At 37.8% G+C, this 20,590-nt stretch overlaps 1 protein-coding gene across 1 annotated transcript in view; it reads left to right on the forward strand.

The window, feature by feature from the left end:
• MIPOL1 (mirror-image polydactyly 1) overlaps window positions 1-20,590 on the forward strand; it is a 151,614-nt gene that overhangs the window by 91,329 nt on the left and 39,695 nt on the right. Inside the window, exon 11 of the mRNA XM_062494999.1 lies at window positions 15,378-15,472. Within this exon, the coding sequence (XP_062350983.1) occupies window positions 15,378-15,472 (95 nt within the window). The remainder of the gene's footprint in view (window positions 1-15,377; window positions 15,473-20,590) is intronic.

Here is a 20,590-nt window from a genome sequence, read left to right on the forward strand (position 1 = left end):
AATTTTTCTGTTTATTTCATAGTGTGCCATGGATTCATAACAGATGGAAGTATGTGTGTTGAAGGAGCCATGTCAATTTTCTTGCTATAATGACATGTTCTTTTCTTTTGAATCTGAAGTGGGAACAGAAAAGTGCATTGCTTTGCATTATCTCAAAATAAGAGTGCATATTGTTTCTAGGGTTGCAGTGTATGTTTCTTAAAATATAGCTACCAGGAGAGTATGGTATGTTTTTACTCATCCCTTTTACTAGTTAATTTTGTCATGTGTCCCTTAAAATGTTGGTAGTTCCTGTTAATTGCCCCAGTGCCTACTGATGGGCCCAGAACTGATTTTCAAGCTTCCTTACTTAAAGCTCAGAGAACAAGCTGCTTATGATGACCCAACAGAGACATAAGGGAGGTCTATGAAAGGCAGAGTATTCAACCAGCCTTAATCCCTGCTTTCAGTAAGGCAGTGTCTTTAAGTACAGACTAATTAGTGAATAGACATGGTTGTAGGTTCTTGTAGACATATCTTTTGTTGGCATGAGATGAACTGAGCTGCTAATAGAAATGGTTTAAAATCTCTGCTTTGCTTTTCTTTGAATGCATTTAATAGGGTATCAAGATGAGAAAATATAAATCAAAGCAGGAGCAAAAGTAAATATAAACTATCTGACTACCTATGTTAGTATATTCCATTTAGATTTTGGGACTTACCCTGTGGCTCCCAGGCCTGGGCTACTTAAAGAACTATTCATTTTATAACCTTTGACGTATAGCACTACAAGAAAAGCATGTGGGTTTTTTTACTGTTGCAGTATTGTATTATGCAAGCATTACTTTGTACTTAAATAGTATGTTAAAGTCATCAATCATAAAGTGATCAATCAAGATAAACATAGTTCCCCATTTTAGTGCTAGGGAGACTTAATTCCAAGAAGTGAAGTGAATTTCCTTAGGATTTGATTACGTGCCTGAGACTAGAATCTAATTCTCTAGAGGGATGGCCCCCCTCTTTAATCATTTCTTTATTACATATTGTATAGTAATATTTCCCAACAGGTAGGAGTAGCCATCTGCACATTCCAAAGTCATTTATGGCAAAATTGAATGCAAAGACAGGCATATGGGAAAGTGAATGATGACTGACATCTAGTCATAGTCACCTGAAAGAGAAAGCATTTCTTATTCAGTAAGACATTAAAAATAAGTAAGAGGCTTAAAAATTTTGAAAAATTGTGGTGTTTACAGGCTTTTTCTGGTTGTATTTCCCCTGGTATTTGCATATTGCATGACCTTGACACAATGCAGATAGGAAGCAGACATAGCAACTTACTGTTCCACTCATTTTATAAAATTAACCATATATTCCAGTAATATTCAATAACAGTACCTTGGTTATTGAAACTCATAACCTTTTTGCTGCTTTTATCACCTGTATTATCCATAGGAGATAATTACTGCAAAGCAGCTGGCTGTTGATTTTAGAGAGCATCAATTGTTCTCCTGTCCCAGCTGTTGGCTAATAAGGACAGTCAACACATCTGTTTCAACAGCTGGTAATTAACAAAAGCCTAATTGCTGAAACTCTTTTAACAACAGATCTATGGAAGAGTAGGGATGTGGAGGAATATTATTTACTTTGTTCACGGCACTTTCTGTGACCAGTGTCTTTTTTCTTTTTCTACTTTGAACACCACTGCCTTTGTCTGACAAACTGAATGGCAGGACAACACAATATGGTAATCCAGAGCTTAGGTTTTTCAGATCTCTGGTGCTGTTTCTTATTGCAACATTTCTTTGCTAAGTTGCAAGATAAAATGGATCAAAAGCATTTTGTGGAGTCTCATACAACAGAGATAGTCGACTACAGTATGCTTATGCAATAGGGCTGCCAATCCAGCAGCTTCCAAAAAAAGTAATGGGTTTCCCTATTTGTGGATGAGTTTAACAGCTCTGCATCCCTTCCCCAAAAATGTGCCATCGTTCTGAAAGTGGTGGTTATTTCAGAATTTTTTTATTGCTCTTCAGATGCTTTGCAAAATTTGTTGTACAGTGTTTGTTTTTTTTTCCTCTGATGAGACCCACATATGTTGGTTAGTTTAAAAGTAAATGCCAGGTGCCACCTTGCACTGCAGAAATACCTCACCATTTTATTGCTACAAAATTGGAGAGGGTTCTGCACAATGGTTGTCTAAATATCTACATTTAGAGTATCAGTCATCAAACACTAATTCAAAGACGTTTCTCTTAATTAGACTTATCCTTAGGTACAGCACACATGTAATTGGAATACTCGTCACTAAGTAAAGAATGCATGTATACAAATACAGGGAAATGTTAATCCCATTGAAGTCAACAGTGAACTTCTGTTGGCTTCAATGGGTCAGGATTTTCCCTGCAAAACCAAATTTTCTTAAAAGCTGGAGGCAAATTTGGCATTCATTGTGCTACCCATGAAAAGAAAGTATTCAAGCATTAATGGATCTATGGCTGAAGTATTATGCAAGTCAGGCATGTATTACAGATTGTGTGAAAGACTTGAGTCAATAAAAATTTCTAAGAAATAGCATTTAGAGTGGCATTTTGAAGCGATAAACTGTTGATGAAAATTGTGATTCTTTGGTAAAAGTTAGTCAAGATCACTTGATTAAACTTGCCTTACTAACATTTCAGTTGGCAAATATTTCTGTACTATGAGTTCTTAATTGTCTGCTGGGTATGTTGAAAGGTATAAAAGAAATTCTACTCAAGTGCTTGCCATTGGCAGAATACAGATTGCATAATTAAAAATATTCTGGCAAGACAAGTTTAGTTCAACAGGTGTTCAAGTTGAGAAATGTCTAATAGGTGTAGTGAAAGAGTAGAATATATACTTTGAATGAATGAAAACAAAAGCATTGGCTAAAATTTTAAGATAGTAACATGAAAGTGTTTACTTTCTGGGTTTATCAGGAAGATTTTTTTGTACACAACAGTCTTTGTTAATCAAAATTATTTCTTTAGTGTTGCACAAATAAGAAGAAAGAAATAAACCTTCTGTATTAGATTATACTGTGGAAAATTCCTGGAAGATTTGATAGTTGAGAAAAATGTTTATCTTTTCAGTGGATTGTGTTATTTTATTTCACAAGTCAACAATTTAAAAGAAAATGATCATGGGTAATGTATCCCTTTTCTCATTCACTTCCCTTACTCCAAAGATTACAATATTACTTCTTTTCCCAGTTGAAATGTAGTTGAGTCTGAATTGCAATAGAAATTTAGGCAACTAAGCACCAAAACATACATAGGAACTGAAAAGAATATTTTTGCTCAATGCAAAGATCTACGAGAATCTAACTGAATAGATATGTTTAGTAAAGTAAAGTTTAGTAAATAGATATTTAACAGAAAGGAACAGAAATCTTTAGTATCAGAACATTCTTTTTAGTCCTGAATGAAGGTAACTCACCTATACCAACAGATCTCCTCCAACAGAATAGCATCCATAACAAGCCATGGATGGAATCCATTGCCTGCTGATTTGATAGGAAAGTGCCCTCTATTGAATTTTCTCCTGTACTATTTCCACCAGACAAATGTTTCCTATAAAGACTTAAACATATGTTCTCACAAATGCCTCTATTTGCTTTTCTTGCTTTAATTTTAAGTCCTTACTCTGAGTTCTACTTGGGTAGAAAGTATTGCTGTAAGACTGTAGAGAAACTAAGATTCAGAGTTTTTGTGTTCGGAATCATGTCCTCAGGCTCAGTCCGGCTGATCCCTTTTGCAATGATAGACATGGAACTGTTCTAAACTACCTGCTGAGGATGCTTCCATCACAGGAGACATGACAGTGGCATGTTCACAGTGTTTCAGGAAATTCATAGACACTCCAGTTGCATAAGTGCCTCAAGGTCATGAGGCCTACAGCCAGCCTCAAAAGCGGACATGGAGCTCTTGTCTTTTCCCCAGAAATGCTATGCATGAGATAATCCATCTGGAGAAAGAACTCACATTGTCTTGATACATTGTTTGATAATGCATACTCATGGATTCTTTCTTATACCTAAATTTCCTGATAACAGATACTTTTATTCAAAAGTATTTAACAGTCATATTCTCTTGGCATGAAAGGTTTTATTTTGGAGAGTATTATCACTTAGCATCTGTAATAAGCTTTGAAGCATAAATTGTTAACTCCTTTTTCCCTGAAGTTACTGCCTTGCATGCTGTTTTTTTCCCCATGAAAGCATGAATGATTTCAACGACATATTTTCTTATGAAAAGAGCTTTGTGAAATATTGCAGGATGTCTCAGTTGGACTGGTTCTGTTGGACTGGTGTCACACTGAAATCAGAGGTGACAATGGCACCAAGTTCAAACAGCAATGAAATTACATCTTCAGTGGCTGGTCAAAGCCAAGAACTTTACTGTAAGGAGGACTCTGCAGTAGAGGTTGAGTGATGAAGGTTAGAAAGATTTGCCTGGGGAAGAATTACTCCTGTATCTTTAAAATGGAGATGTGGGCAACACTTATTTAACAGTGGGGTTAACTGGGTTAACTCATTCCCAGCCTTCTGGGAATGAGAGAAAGTCAGATTTATCAACCTTAATCAAGGTTATTAAGCCCTTATTAGTTGACAAGACCAGTTATCTGTACCTAAATTAGTGACAAAAATAGGATCAGGGCATGGACTTCCACAGTGACATGCAGCCATTCATGTATTCTTTTAGACAGCTCTCTGGCATGGTTTTAAGCTGCTCTCACAGATGATGTTTTTGAACCACACTGTGTGCTGGGGCCTATGGCCCTTTGACAGTCTGGTGTTAGCAGCCCTCCCTTTTAGGGGTGAACAGAAGAGAACTTTTGACCATTTTTGACATGAATAAGGTCATGCCAGTAGATCTCAGAGTTGGAACATAGTTTCTGGTCTGCTCTTCTTAGCAATAGAGAGTTGTGTGCTGTGGTTAGTTTGGGGTCTGTTTGTGGAGCCTCAGAAATGTGCCAGGTGGAGAGCCCTGAGAGCACACAGTTTCTGGCTGCTGCACAGATAAAACATGTCTGGCTGTAATACGAACTTTCTTCTGTTATTCTGCCAGTTCAGTTCCGCCCCAAACTGGATAAGACACTTTTGGGGCTGAGGGTAAATTTGTTTTTATTGAATTGGGTCTTTGTTACCACAAAGCTTCTGAGACAACATGACATTACCTTTTGGATCCTGTGCTGACAATTTGCTGTTTGTGGCAGATACTGACTTGAAATCATAGGTGGCCAAAGTAATTTTTGTGGACAATGGGTTTATCGTGGGTGCTGACATTTGAAGCTTTCCCAGAGTAACCTGCCAGTAGGACTCAGACACCACCTGGAAGGTTTCTTCAGATTGCTCCAGTTTACATAGTTGTTTCCTTCTTGATTTCCCCTAAGAAGATTGCAAGTAAAGTTTCATGTATAGTGCAATCATCCTCATAGTATGAAGTTAGGCCTCTCAGGATTGAGGGAAACATGCCTATTATTAAAGTAAATCAGACAGTTTTTATCCTTTGTTTTAAGCTTGTATTTGGTAATCTGATGTCTTAAAAGGGGTGCATTTGTTTTCAAGTCCTGTTACCTATGGAGCTATGCACAGCTACATGGTTACACCATGCCCAACACACAATATCCTTTATTTTACCTTCAAATAAGACAGATTTCTCTGTACTGCTGATGTTTTTCCATTGCTTATTTGAATTTGAATTTTCCAAATTGATTTTTAGATGAGAAAACAAGTATGTGGTGTCACCAAGGCCAAACCTGAATTACACAATACGAAGTAATGTTTCCTTTCCACAATTCCACAGCTGTAAACAGTGTTTAATCTGAGAAGTAAAGAAATTAACTTCTATGTGTTTTTTTTTTTTATAGATTGTAAAGCCATGGCTACTGTGCAGAAATTGCTGTCATGAATGGGTTTTTCTTTTCCTACTAAAAAGAAGTATTCTTGATTGCTTTCTTTTTATGTTCTTTTCACAGTGTACATTGTGATTTAGTCATGAGTTGAGTATCTACCTACCTGTATACGGAGTATATGTATATCTATTTGCTCTTTAAAGCACCCCCAGCTTGTGTTCTTAATAAAATCCCTCCTACTAAAAGGTCAGTGTCTCTGCATATGGCGTTACTTATGTGAAAAGCCCAGTCCAGCTATGAGTGTGTATTTTGGACTGTCATCCTCAGGACTTTTCAGGGGCCTTTTTGTCATCCACTACGGTTATATCTTACCTAAAACAAGACTTGCAGTATCATTAGGTAGTTATCCATATGCACAATAGGCATGTATGATGGTATCTTTGGGGATTTTGCCTATATATACAAATGAATGGAAACCATAAATTAAATCTTAACCCTGGGAAGTCAATTGCAGTTTTGTGTCAACGTCACAAGGGCAGAATTCCAAATGAATTGTCCTCGCTCCCTAAATCATTCTTTAAAATAAACTTGTTCCAAATGTTAGTCTCACACTCTTATCACATGCCTTGGATTGTCCTTTGAATAGATAATTTTTCCTGCAATTTTCACGATATCAGTTTACTGCTTGGAGAAAGTATAACATATTACAGAATAATACTGCAAATGATGAAGGAAGTTTGCCTCATCATATCTAAGGTTAGATGAGCAAATTCTTAATTATCCCTGAAACTTATGATGAGCATTTCATATAGATACTTACTTACATAATGTGATAATTGATGAATTACAGAATCATAGGTTGGAAGGGACTTGAAGGTCATCTAATTCCAATCCATCTGCTATGAGCAGAGACACCTTTCATTAGACCTGGTTGCTCAGAGCTCCATCCAGTCTGGCCTTGAACACCTTAGGGAATGGGCCCACTTCCCTGGGCAAATCTGCCTGTAATATGTGCTTGTAAAAGAGAAAACTGGTTGTTAAATACTGCTGGTAAGGTGAGCTTCTTCCCAATGTGGTGTGACCACCTAGTACAAGAATAAAACATCACATCTCAGGCATAAGGTTATTGTTTGCTTTTATTGTAATAAAACTAACCAGATATATACCTAGTCTCAGCAAAATTTCAATTGTATTCTTTCATTTTCTTTCTCAGAGCAGTAAAAAGCTATTTGGTCGTTTATTATTTTTCGAATTGCACGATCTGTGTAGTATTTGTTGCGGCTGGTTGCTGTCATCCCAGTCACAACAGGATCTCTTAGAAATGAACAATGCAAGCAATGTTCGTCTGGTATGATAATGTATTCTCACCAGGGAATTTGTTGTGATGGAGACAAGAGTCTGAATGTCAGATAGTGACATCTTTCTCAAGCCTTCTGAAAAACTCCTTTAAAAATTAAATTAAGGATAGTGTAAAGTCTGAGTTGAGGAAGGTGACATAAGATAGACATGAAGCACAACACTTCTTGAAAATGACAATTCCATTTTGGACTAGAGAAAACATAAATATATTCTTTGTAGGGTAAATGAAAATTATACAGGTTGAAAAGCCATTGTTGATGCTCTCACATCATGTATGTGAAGGCCCTTATTTCAGCTCCCTGATCCAAGTTTGGCACCCTCAGACATTTTGATGGATGAATTCTGGAGTTCATCTCCTTTTTCGTGATGTATCCGTGTTTGAATCTGCTTTTCACATACCTGGCCATTTAATAAAAAAATATATTTGTCAGTGCAGAGAGAGAAGACAGACAATGATAGTCACCAGAAACATGGGTAATTCACATGACTTTGGAACAGGGAAGCATTCTCACTGGGATGAGTCTACCAGGCTGCCCAGAGTGGGTTAATGCAAGAAGCTGGGACTCAGCATTAGGTTTCTGCATTCAAAACAAATAACCTAATCACAGGGCTGGAGAGGAGTTCTCTGTTCTGTCAGAAATCCTGTCTGACATTCCTCAGAAATACTTCCATCTAAACCAGTGTACCTTCACAATGCAGTGAGATAATACTTTTCTATTAAAAAATAGAAATAATAAGTCTAATTACAGATATGTATTTGGACCAACAGTAGCATTAGATTGTAGAGTAAAATATTATGATTAATTGTTTCATCCTGCTGCAAACTCATAAAGGTCATGTTTGCTGTTGAGATACCTTTCCTTTGTGCCCAAAGGGTTTGTCAACCCGGGTGTGGTTGTGGCAGAGGGCTGGTGAGCACTGCAGCCTAAAGGCTGTTAGAGTTCCCACAATTACCACCCTTACCCTGAAATTTGCACACACAAATAACCCTCAGCTGGTTCTTTGTTGTACTTTTTCTAGCTGTACTGATCCTCCACAGTGCAGATCCATCAGGGATCAGTAATAAAGTGGCTCCATTTACTGCAAGTTAAGACAGGTTTAGAAAAACTATTTCTGATAGAAAATTGTGTGTTGAGAAACAACTTTGCATGAATTTCTAATAGTTTCAGTTACTATTCCAAACATTTCCAGCTCAGCTTATCTCCCAGAAGATTTATTTGGTGAATATTGAAACCTACCTTTCAAACTTCAAAAATAAAACATTTAATTTTTGCATTTTAAATTTGGACTTATTATTGCTAATTATGTATTTTATGATGTGTCAGTATTTTTTAACAACTACTACAGGGAGTTCTAATTTTACCTTTTAATTTTTGAAATCATCAGGGCCAGCTGATACTTAAATGCAAGTTGAAACATTTTTTCTAATTTTCTAGGTCAATGTGTCCCCTTTCCTATTGTAATGAAACAATTTGACACCTCAACGCTGTGATTTGAAAATAAAAATAAAAAGGAGATTGCTGTGATTAGAGTGTTAGCCATTTTCAGTCCTCTCATGTTAGCTGGAGTCTTTTTCTTGACCCTGAAAACCTCTGATCCCCTAATTAATGAGACAAGTGCTTATATTCTTTTCTAGATCAAAGCGTCACCTACCTCTATTGTTGGTGAAACGGTTTGATATGTTGACACTTTGATGCAGAAAATAAGATGAGCTGTTGTAATCTGCACTAAGTAGCAGCTGCTAATGTAAAAATAACAGAACGGTTAGAAGTTGGATCTCAGATGTGTCACAACATGACCTGGCATGTATGTATCAGGCAGTATCTATCAGGCAGTATGTATTTCTCATACTGACATGAAATGTAAAATGTAAAAGCATTAAAAATAGTGTAAGATTAAAATATTTCTTCTGCTGCTTAATTTTTTTTTTCCAGAGCTGGGATTTTTTTGCATCTTCATTCTAATTCAGAATGAAAGAAACCTTTATTTGCCTCCCCAATCTCCTGCTGCCCTGAGAAGACACCTGAGCTCTTCCTATCCAGCTAGCCTGGTTATATCAGCAGAAGCATACTTCTTCCTCATGAAATGGGAGCAATTCTCTGTTGTCTGTTTGAGGTTAGCTTCCGTTTCAGACTCCAGATAACATAGGACCTAGGGCAGAAAGACATCTTACTGCCATTTTTCCTCTTCTTCCCTTTGCAGTTCTATGAAATGTAAATGACTGAGAGCATAAATTGTAGAAATTAACTTGGTGACTCCTCAGATTCCTCACCCAACCTCCTAATCCGCAGTAATATCCCGTGTCAGTAGAAAGCAAGATACTGGTAGTGACTGTTAGTGAGTGAAGGAATACTCGTGCATTAACATGTATCTCAGTCAAGCCAAGGGAAATGGCACGGGTGCCCACTGTAATTGTCAGTTGCAATTTCCATACAAATAAGGTACAAATAAGTTGTCCACAAGAAGGGTACTTATTAAGCAAGGAAGTTAAGTCTTAGAAAACAGGAGATCTAGAGACAAAGGAAAATTGCCTGAGGTTAAGCTAAATTTACCCTTGGAAAGGAAATTGAAACAAACAATAGTGTAACAACTGAAAGGAGAACAAGGAAAGAGGAAATATGCCACTGGTCTGAGAATGGCATGGAGTTCAGGAGTAATTCTGAATTAGGTCTGAAAGCAGCTGGTTTTAATTTTTGTTTCTCTCAGCATTGGGCAATGAAGATGCCAGGTGTGAGGACAAGGGTTAAGAAAAGTGAATGTATGCAAATGAAATATGTGGTAGCTGTTCAGTAGATAATTGTGCTTGCATTGGGCTAAGGGATGGATTCCATCCCCAGTTCTGAAAGAGCTGATACCTGAAATTCCAGGAATTATAGTAAAGTTTTTAATAAATCTTATGAGGCCATGTGCTATGTAATACGACAGGGAATTAGAAGAGACCGCATTTATATTTAGAAGGGCAAAAATTTAATTTTGACATCTGTAGACCAGTTAGTCTTTATTGTGAGGCTTCAGAGTAAATTTAGAAGGAAAATGTTTTTAAAGCATGGGCCCATCAAGAGTGAATTGAAGTACAGTTTTCACATGAGAATGATCATGCAAGAAATTCTTCTTTGATATGAAAACTGGTTATTTAGACAAGGAAACGTTTTTAATGTAATCTGACACATAAGCTTATTGGTTGTGCCATATGGAAAATTATTAATTACAGTGGGGAATGTGTATATTGTTATTTTACAAGCAGGCACAGGCTTAATGTGGGAAATGCTGCTTGCTATTAACTCGGTTCACCCAGGTGTCTTGTTTGGAAGAAGGGGCACGTTTAGCTCATGTCTGTCTGCAAAATGTCATGTACCCATGAAGGAGGTGAGGGATTAGTCAAAGGCAATACGGAACTAGTTAGCAGAAAGGCAGCAGCAAACAGCTTTGAAGGAAGAAATGCTAAGGTCCAAGGATTTCACTAGTGGAATTTCTCTCCAATTTCTTACCAGTTGGTGCTGAACCAGTTTTCTTTAATGCTGTCATTGAGAATCTTTGGCATGAAGAGCAGCAGTGTACCAGCAAAACTGCTTGATGATACAGAGCTGGGAGCTGCTTTTAATAATATGTGGGGATATTGTTAATACAAAGTAGGTTCAAGCTGTCTTGCAGAAAGGTTGGGATGGCTTCAAGTACTGGAAAAACAAAAGCAGTGGGGTGGAATTTTGTTGCCAAGTGTAAGGTATTATCTTTTTAAGATGAATAAGAATTTCCACTGTCAACTGGGTAATAAGTGTGCAGGAGAACAGGCTGGAAAGTGACTGTGAGCAAAAGGAATTCAAGAATGTGTCAGGTAAGAGGTTTCCACTGGAATTAGTACAGAGTACTAAGGGGAGGTGTGTTTAAATTGATCACAGTAATGAAGACCCTGCTCAGTGAGAGGTAACAGAAAAGGTTGTTTGTTTAGCCTATCTCAGAAGGGAAAAATAAATGCTTATTGTAAAGATATATTTATTTATTTATAGGAATATATGCGCTGTCTATAAATGCATGACAAAATCAATCAATTAAAATAAAGCTATAAAACTTTATTAGTCAAGTTAATCTGATTTTTTCCCTTCTATTGGATACTGAAAAGTCTTTAAAAAGCCATCTCCCACGCAAAGGTGAGGTTCCCAAGAGAACCTGACAGCACAGGAAGCTGTATGTTCTTACCACTTTCAATTTAGATTAGACCTGAGGGTGCTCATGTTTGCCCTAGAAGAATTTGGAAAAAAAGCTAAAACTAGTTTTACCCTCTGTTTTCCTTTGCTTAGGTCTTGTATTTTTCCAAACTTTGTGGTAAGAAAACGCATAACATTGTTCCTTTAAATGTTTTGAAGCAAAAGCAACAGCAAAAAGATCAGTACTGAGACTTCCTTTTTCTAGTTGAGATCAGCTATTTTAAGTTTGATAGGTAGCAGTTAGATTTTATATTTAATTGGAAAATTTTAATTTTCACCAAATAACTGCTAAAATACAAAATGGGAGGGTAAAGAAACAAGAATTCTCCTTTGCAGGAAGGTGGATAGGGGGACAGAGAATGGGAAATTTTATCCACATTAAAACCAAATATGGAAGTGTAGGAACTTCTGGACTAAAGAAAGCTTCAAAAATATTTTTCACAGTATCTAAGTGATCAGAATACCCTTGCAGGGTTAAACAGGAACTTTGCTGACAGTGATACCCATACCTGAAGGTGACCAAGCTTACTTCTAAAGTGACCTTTTTAGGGGAAGCCACCACCAGAGGAACCTGAGTGTAATTCTTCTTGCTTCTTCTTTACCCTGCCTTCCAAAACAATTTAATCAAAACAGATCAATTTTTGTGAAAAGTTCTGATTTCCACAGCTTGACATTTTCCAGAGGAACAATATTTTGTTAAAAAGTTCTCAAACAGCTATTGTTATTACTAGAGGTGAGCTCATGCAGGATTTTTGCCATATGCACTATGGATGGATTTCAATATATATTTAGGAGTCTTCCAAATTCTTTATAGTAGAGCAGATGCCATTATTTCAGTTAGCAGTTTAACTTTGTGATGGGCACTGTTAAATCTTTGCCTTGGGAGGATATTTGACTCATTTATTTGTGTTTACCACCCTTCAGGCCTGTGAACAATGGGTCATTTTGTCACATGGCTGCATGCTGTGCACAGACTCTTGTGCTTGGATTTTTGTTAATCTCATGAAGCTTCCTAGTATCAACTCCACTAGAAGTTACTGAGGAGGCTAACAAATGTCTATTTTTCTTTCCTTCACTTTTTGTAGCTCTTGGGTTTGTTGGGTTTTTTAAAATCCAAAGAACCTGATTCTGCTGTTATTTTTATTGATACAAACCCAGATGCAAACCCATTCAAATCAGTGCATTTTTTTTTCTGCTGAAAAACTGGCATAAATAGTAGTCTTAAGACTCTAGTGCCTCTGACTCTTGTCCTGAAAGGCAAGTGGAACATTAGGTGTATGTTTTATGATAGTTCTCCAAAGAGACTAGCCGTTAATCTCTCTGAGTAGGTGTGTCAGCTGCAAACATTTCCTTCCAGTCTACCATTTCAATCACACTTCACAGTACACTGAAAATTGGCAAGGATGTTAATTACTGGCCTCTAGAACAAACCACCTACTTTGATTCAAGCGTGTTTTCCAATTTTTAAGAATGTTGTTTCACCTACAGAACAGTATAATTACAGAAAATAGCTTGGTTTGGCTAACATCTTGTGTTCTGTGAGTTGTGCTTGCAAGGCAGCAAGCTACACCAGGCAAGAGGCTCACCTGCAGAGGATTTTAACCTCTTGCTGACAGAAGTTAGGGCTTGCCAGCATCCAGTACATTGTTTTCAGTATCAGAAGCTCAAAACCACTGTCACTCAGATGTTAAACATTAATGCTTTCTGCTTTTAAAGCTGAAGGAATGCCCCCCACACACCCCCCCACCCCCCTTTCCCCATATAGTAAGAAAGTTTTTATTCGCTCTGGAACTTCCTGTTAAAATTTTATGGATGTCTCTCACAGGAGCAATTACAGCAGTGGGTCCTGTACCTGGGCAGTGCAAAACCCTGGGTGCAACATGACCCACCAGGCAGCACAGTTCAGAGACTGCTTGTGTAGCTGCATTTGTGCAATGCAGCGTTCAATAAAATTTGCCAGGAATCAGCCAAGTATCCAGGACATGATTAATCAACCAGCAGAATGAATTGCCCATAGATGACTGGGAGTTGACAGTAAACAGTAAAACACCTGCCTTGAAGACTTAACAGTCTTAAGAGACAAACAGGAAACAGAAGCAAGTGGGAGCCCTGTTTTAGGAGAGAGATTTTGAGGCATACAGGCAGAGTTGTTCATGATTATACAGTGAGTTTGGCAGACTTAGAGGCTGAACTGTGTGCATTTCCCTTCATGGGTTTGTAGCTCATATAACAGGTCTTTAATTTACCAAGAAACTTTTCCGCAACTCGGTCTTGAAGAGTTGGCAGAAACAACAGTTGGCATTTCTCACACATGTGCCTCTTGGTTAAGGGCCCTACAATTTGTACAATTAATAACTTACACCATGAATTAAAAACGTTGGAAAACAGCCCAATGCTCGGGCTCATGTGTCAAGGAATTGCTGTGGAAGCCTGATCTTATTTGTTGTTACAACAGTAAATCATCCACTGATTTAAAAATAATTTATATGGTACCTGGGCCCTCAAGGCAGTCCTGCAGTGCTATTGAAACTGGACTTTTAAAATTAATGGTGATTAAACTATAGACCTATATTAAGTATGCATGAATACTTATTTCTCCCTGCCTTCTCTGTAATTGTAAGGCCTGTTGGGGATGGCTACTTTCCTGACTTAAAAGACAATCCACATACTGCAATTTCCATTATAGTCATGAGTCACACTCCCTTCAGTGAGAACCAAGGACAAGAGGGGGAGTGTCCGGTGGGGCTCACAGATGGGAGATGACTGATTGCCCAGGGATTTCCTCACCCTTCTATAAACCAGATCCTGGGTGAGAATGCACCCAGATCCCGGTGTGTGCTGTCTCTGCAGTCCTTGCTGGTTTATTGCCTGCCACTGCTCAGTGTCCTGGGCAGCTTTTCTGCTGCTAACATCAGCCAGGGGCTGCCACCATGGGAACTACCCTTAGCAGCCAGGGGGCCATGTGCAGACCAGAGTCATGTGTCAGTAGTTCATGGCCAAGGGCCTTGCTTCACTTTCTACATGTTGGTCAACCGTTCTACAGTATAGCAACACATATATCATATGAAATATATTTGCTGATAAGCACCTGCCTGAGCTGAGGAGTTCTAACCTTAGGTAGTCAAAAAACTTACTATATACCTGGGAGAAGCCATTCAAAACATAATTTTGCTAGGGGAAAAAAAAAGAACTAGAAACAAACACAATGCTAGAAAAAGGAAGAGTATTTCATAAGAATTAAACAGGCTGGGTTAGTGCTCGTTTTCTTCCTGGTGGCTGGTACAGTGCTCTGTTTTAGATTCAGTATGCAAATAATGTTGATGACTGATGTTTTAGATGTTGCTAAGTGGTTCTTGCCCCGAGTCAAGGATTTTCAGTGTTTCCTGGAGTGACAGTGAGGAGGTACACAAAAAGCTGGGAGGGAGCATGGTCAGGACAACTGTCCAAAGTGGCCAAAGGGACATTTTGTGTGATAGAATATTACACCCAGTATATAAAATGGGGGGAGTTACCAGGAAAGGGTGTGTCACAGCTCAGGGACAGGCTTGGCATTAGTCAGAGATGGTGAACAGTTGTATTGCGCATCACTTGTCTGTCATGGGATTTATCTCCCTCTGTCCCTCTCCTTTTTATTACAATTACTCATATTAGTATCATTATTATTATTTTTTACTTCGTTTCAATTATTTAACTGTTCTTATCTCAATCAGGTTTGATCTTCTTTTCTTTCGTGGTACTCCTCACCATGCCCATCAGTGGGAGGAATGGGAAGTGACCAAGCAGCTGATGGTACTTAGTTCCTGGCTGGAGTTAAATCTCAACACTATGTTACATAACAGTACAACTCTATTATACTGTGTGCAATTATAAAGGTTGAAATGATTGAATAGATTGATATGTTTTCAAAAAAAGTGTGGGTATTCTGAATAAATTGGTTACTGGTTGTTTATTATTTCACAGGTAGAATTGATAGCTTTGCAACAAGAAAAGGAAGCTGCTCTTCAACAGTGCAAAAAACTAGAAGAAGAAATCCAAACATTGCGTGTTTATTACAGGTAAAATGATTGATTCTAATATGAATGAGTGACTCATAGGGGAAATTTTCTGTACGATGTCTGACTGAGTGAGGAAATGGCCTTATCAAATAGGTATTTGTTGGAAAAATGTGAATACATCAATGAATCAAAGCCTGCATTTCTGCTTTACTGCTCACCAACCATCTCTTTGAAATAGGAGTTCCTTTCTTATAGCCTGAATTTTGTATTAGTTTCTTCTAAGGGAAGTGAAAAATTGGTGATGGTTGATTTTCATACTAAAAAGCTGTGCTATTTCAATGTGATCACTTTAAAAAAATGGACAAAAGAACCAGATTACATAAATGCTTGTTTCTTCCCTGACTGCTTGCACATACCTAACTTAGTCAATGTAGATTTTAAAGTAATAAAATCTGTACTTCTAAAAGACTGTTTTCTTCTTCAACGCCAATATATGTGTCTTTTAATTCCCTATGTTGTGTAGCAGTATGTAGAATGAGAGTAATACCCATTCTCATTAATTTAGGTGGGCTGCACTGAACATTTGCATGGATCAGTGGGTTTTAGTCCCTAAGGAAGAGCTCTGTGTGGTCCAGTGAAGGAGTTAGGTTGTTTTATGGAGTGATGTTGGGCTACAGCTCTCATTTCATTCTGACCTCCTGTGTGAGAGGGGATACAGAGCTGCCAGCAGGTTAAAGGCAGGAGAATTGGCATCAACACAGCAGAAAATTGTGAATCTGAAGGCTGAATGTCTGTGATGAGGGATGTGGGCTACAGAGGTAAATAATAAATATAGTGTGAATACTATACTCATTGAAAATAAAGAGGACTAGTTATTTATATCTAAAAAGCATTTGCAATAGCAGAACTATGTATGTTTTTAGTGTTTCAGCAATCAAAGTGACAAATACTCAGGTTTCTAGAGGTTTTTCAAGTTTCCCCTTCTCATTAAGTTTATTAAAACCTTGGAGGGAAGTTTTAAAAACAACTTTTGTTCCTAAATCTCATAGGCATTTATTTAAAGCCTGTTAATAGTGAATGGAAACCCCAAGCAATTTGTGATTATTGCATTTAATGAATTTGGTCAGCATTTAATGTGTGCACAAATTATGGTATGATTTACCAAGCTAGAAAGAATTTATTATGGTGCCCTTATTACTCATTTAAATTTTTTTTAATAATTTAAAAGCTGAAATGCATTTTTTAAAATTGATATTTCAGAAATTAAGAATTTTATTGTGTTGGTCTATGTGCATTGTAGGAGATTTTCACTGATTTTTGAGTTACATTTTTGGCATAGCCTATCAAGTTTTCATTACTATACAATATTTAAGATGTATAGTAGGCAGCAACTGCCATTTACTTGTGTAAATGCTTTAAATCCCAGAAATATTAACAATAATGGCTTGCAGGAATCAGCATTACAGTGTTATTAACATATGGCTCTTGATTTGAACAGTCAAAATTTCACTGTAAGTTGACTGACAGCATTTGCAAAATCTATCCATAAGGTGTGGAAATGCTCACCTGATTATCCCCTGGGGCAAGAACTCATGTATCACTACTGATATATATGAGTTATAACATCTAAAGTAGAAGATTTTATCTGCTACCTACCTCGCTGTTCTAGTGGCTAATGTGTTCTGAAGTGGACCCACAGAGTGACTGATTGAGGTTGGCAGGGACCTCTGGAGGTCATCTTGTCTAACCTCTGCTCAAGCAGGGCCACTGAAGCCTGGTTGCCCAGGGCCACGTCCAGAGGGGTTTTGAATGTCTTTAAGTACTGAGATTCCACAACCTCTCTGTATGGAAACACTGTCTTTAAGCATACAAAGACATGACTTGAAAAGCCAGAGGCCACCTGGAGCTGAACCTGCAAGGGTTGTAAAAGGCAACAAGGACTCCTGTAAGTGGTCTAGAATATCCTCTGGTTCATAGCCATGCCCGCTCCTGGCTACTGCAAAAACTAACCCTGTCCTGGCCAGAACCAAGGCGCTACATTGTCCTTTAACTTAGAAGAAGGAAATTTAAGAAAACAAAAACAAATAAACAAAACAGAACAAAGCAAAACAAAAAACGCAACAACAACAACAACAAAGGAAACAAAAAAAACCCTAGAGGTTGACATTAAAGCATGCAAGTGATACCTACGTCACTTGCACTTGTGCCTTAACACACAGTAACATTTTAAGGATTTGGTCACAAAAGTCATGACTGTGTGCATATATTAACTATTTTGGATGCATACATGTGTAAACAAAACATTAAAATGTGCATTTTTATACCAATATGACTTTCACTAACATTAGTGGAATCCAGGAAAAGCAAAGTATCATTTTATCATACAAAATCAGGGGAGAGATACTTAGGTCCAGATCTGTATGTGTGAAGTGAGTACATGCAGGTGTGCCCAAAGGATGGAAACAATCCTTCAGGGGAAAAAAAAAAAAAAGAGGCCTTTTTATTTTCTCCAGAGGAAAGATTCTTGGTATCTAGAATACTGCATCCAGTTTTGGGTCCCCAGTGAAAGTAAGACATCTATAAATTGGAGCAAGTTTGACAGAGGGCAGCTGGTGCGGTCAGGAAGCCGTAGCATTTGCAATGTAAAGAGAGACCAAGGGTGCTGCTCTTGTACAGCCTGGGAAAGAAAAAATATTCCTTTCTTTGTTGGCTCCAGGGAGACCTAATGGCAGCCTGACAGAGTCTGTGCAGAGGTTGTCAAGAAGGGCGGCCTCTTCACAGTGCTCCATGACAACAGGGTGAGAAACAACTGACTTGAATTGAAACAAGAGAGCTTCAGGCAGGTTACAGGGGGAAGCTTTTTCACCACGGGGGCTCTCCATCATTGGAACATTGGAACAGGTTGCCAGAGAGGTTTTGCCTTCTCCATCCTTGGAGATTTTCAGTGTCTAATGTGATAAAGTCATGAGCAACATGGTGTGATCTCATATTGATACCGCTTTGAGAAGAAGTTGGGTTGGACTGGAGACTGCCAGTGGTCACTTCCAACTCATTAGTCTACAATTCTCTGATCTTTTAGCTGCTGCTGTTTGAAGACATTGGGTTTTTTCCTCCAGCTGTGAAAGTCTGTGTTGTAAATTACACTTCTTTTCAGGTGAAGTGAAAAGTGAATCCCAACTGAAACTGGAACTTCATGGAAAGCCAGAATGGCCTAAACCAAAATTAGAATGAGCTTTTGCAGATATATGAGGAAACATTTATTTCCCTCTGAATTTTGACTTTCTGAAAAGAACACGTATCCCAGAACTATTTCAGTCTTCTTTAGAAGGAGCAGAGAAATGAAATGGAATTTAAAAGGAGGAAGAATCTAATTCAGATACATAAGGAAAAAGAAGCTGGCTACAAATAAAGTTTGGCGAGTTCTGTGCTTCCCTTTGTTTTTCTCGTGTTGTCTCTGTGTCAAGTTTCAAAAAGAAAATTGCATTTTCTGGATGCTAACTCAAAAATACATACCAGAAATCAAAATTTGCATAAGAGTTAGGGATAGCATAGAGTTTCTAGCTTACTAATACATTGTTTCAACAGAGTGCTGTTTAAGCTAGAGATTAATGCAAATCATAAGGTCCTCAGTGACCAAAGGCTATATCCAGATGACATGTTTTGAAGTACATGGGAGTATTAATCCCACTACCTCTTTCTCACATACCTCTGTTGTTTGAACATCATTGCAAGTTTTTTATATGCATATTTTTAGTTATGTGATCTGTCCAATTTTATAATCAGGTTCCTTCTTCCCCTAGATTTATATGCTGAGTATGACACCATATGGTATGGGATATGCCTTTGGTCAGTTGGAGTTAGCTGTTCCAGCTCTGTCTCCATCCAACTTCTTGGGCACCCCCTGCCTGCTCATTGCTGGAGTGGTGTGAAAAGCAGAAAAGGGCTTGACTCTGTGTGAGCACTGCTGGGGAATAACTGAAACATGCATGTGTTAGCAACACCTTTTTCCAAGACAAATCCAAAATGTAGCCCCGTACCAGCTGCTATGGGGAAAAATAACTGTATCTCAGTCAAAAGCAGTATAATGTCACAAAGTAATTGGAGTCTGTAAGTTATGGTGAGCATGGGAGAAAAAGATGGCTTATTTTACAGTTATGTGATGGTTCTCAACAATGAAATAGAAGAATGACTTCAGTAAGGTTCCTTGTACTAATAAGTACAATTACCAGAAATAAGATTTTTAGATTCAAACTCAGTTAAAGTGAGTAGCTTCTTGGAATGCAATGCCAGCAGTTTTTTTGCTCCCTAACCAGTTGTAGCACTTTATAATTTAAAAACTGTTGAAGTGATTTAACAGAATTTAAATCTACAAGTTTCAATGCTTACAATACTTCAATTGGAATACTTGGGATTCATGTTTAAGTGGCACAAGCAAATGGCCTAAATAGCAGTTCTTTTTGTGGGGGTCCTCATATTTTTCACACAAAGTCTCTTGTAAAATTACATGGAAGTTCATTTTTAAAAGACTGAGATCAATAGATATGAAAGTAGGAAATCAAGAAGGTTTTTTATTATTTCCCCAAATGAAGGACTTATAGGCACAATGACAAACTCAATTTTCGTTTTAATTACAGAACTGAATCACCCTGTAATGGGAGAAATTGATGGAGAGATATTTTGTAAGCCATTACTTCTAGTCCTGGATAAAAAGACTTTTCTATTCAAGCTTTGGATACAGCTGTGTGTGTTTAATTTACTTCCATTCTAAAGTTTCATGATGATGTTATGGCATATCATACTCAGGTGGTGCCATTTCAATCATACTCCATGGACTCTATATATGGATATCGAATGGCATAATTCTTGTTGTTGGAATGTTGCTCTCATTCCTGTTTCAAAGGCTTTTAAAAACTATACATTATTTCTACCTAACAAGTCAATATTCATCTTCACAGCCACTGCAGTAGCAACTCAGAATACAATAAATTGCCTAAATAGTAATATTCTGTACTCTGACTGACCCCTGCTCAAACATTTCAGCCTGTTTGTTCTTCCATCTCTCAGTGTTCTTCAGAGTTCTCTCAGTCTAGATTTCCCTCAGGGGAATACAATATGTAGCAGCAGTTTGGGCTGCTCTAACATCCAGTTTCCCAGCCTAAATGAAGTGGAACCCATTTA

This window comes from Cinclus cinclus, chromosome 6, assembly GCF_963662255.1.
Source record: "Cinclus cinclus chromosome 6, bCinCin1.1, whole genome shotgun sequence".
Classification (NCBI taxonomy): Eukaryota; Metazoa; Chordata; class Aves; order Passeriformes; family Cinclidae; genus Cinclus; species Cinclus cinclus.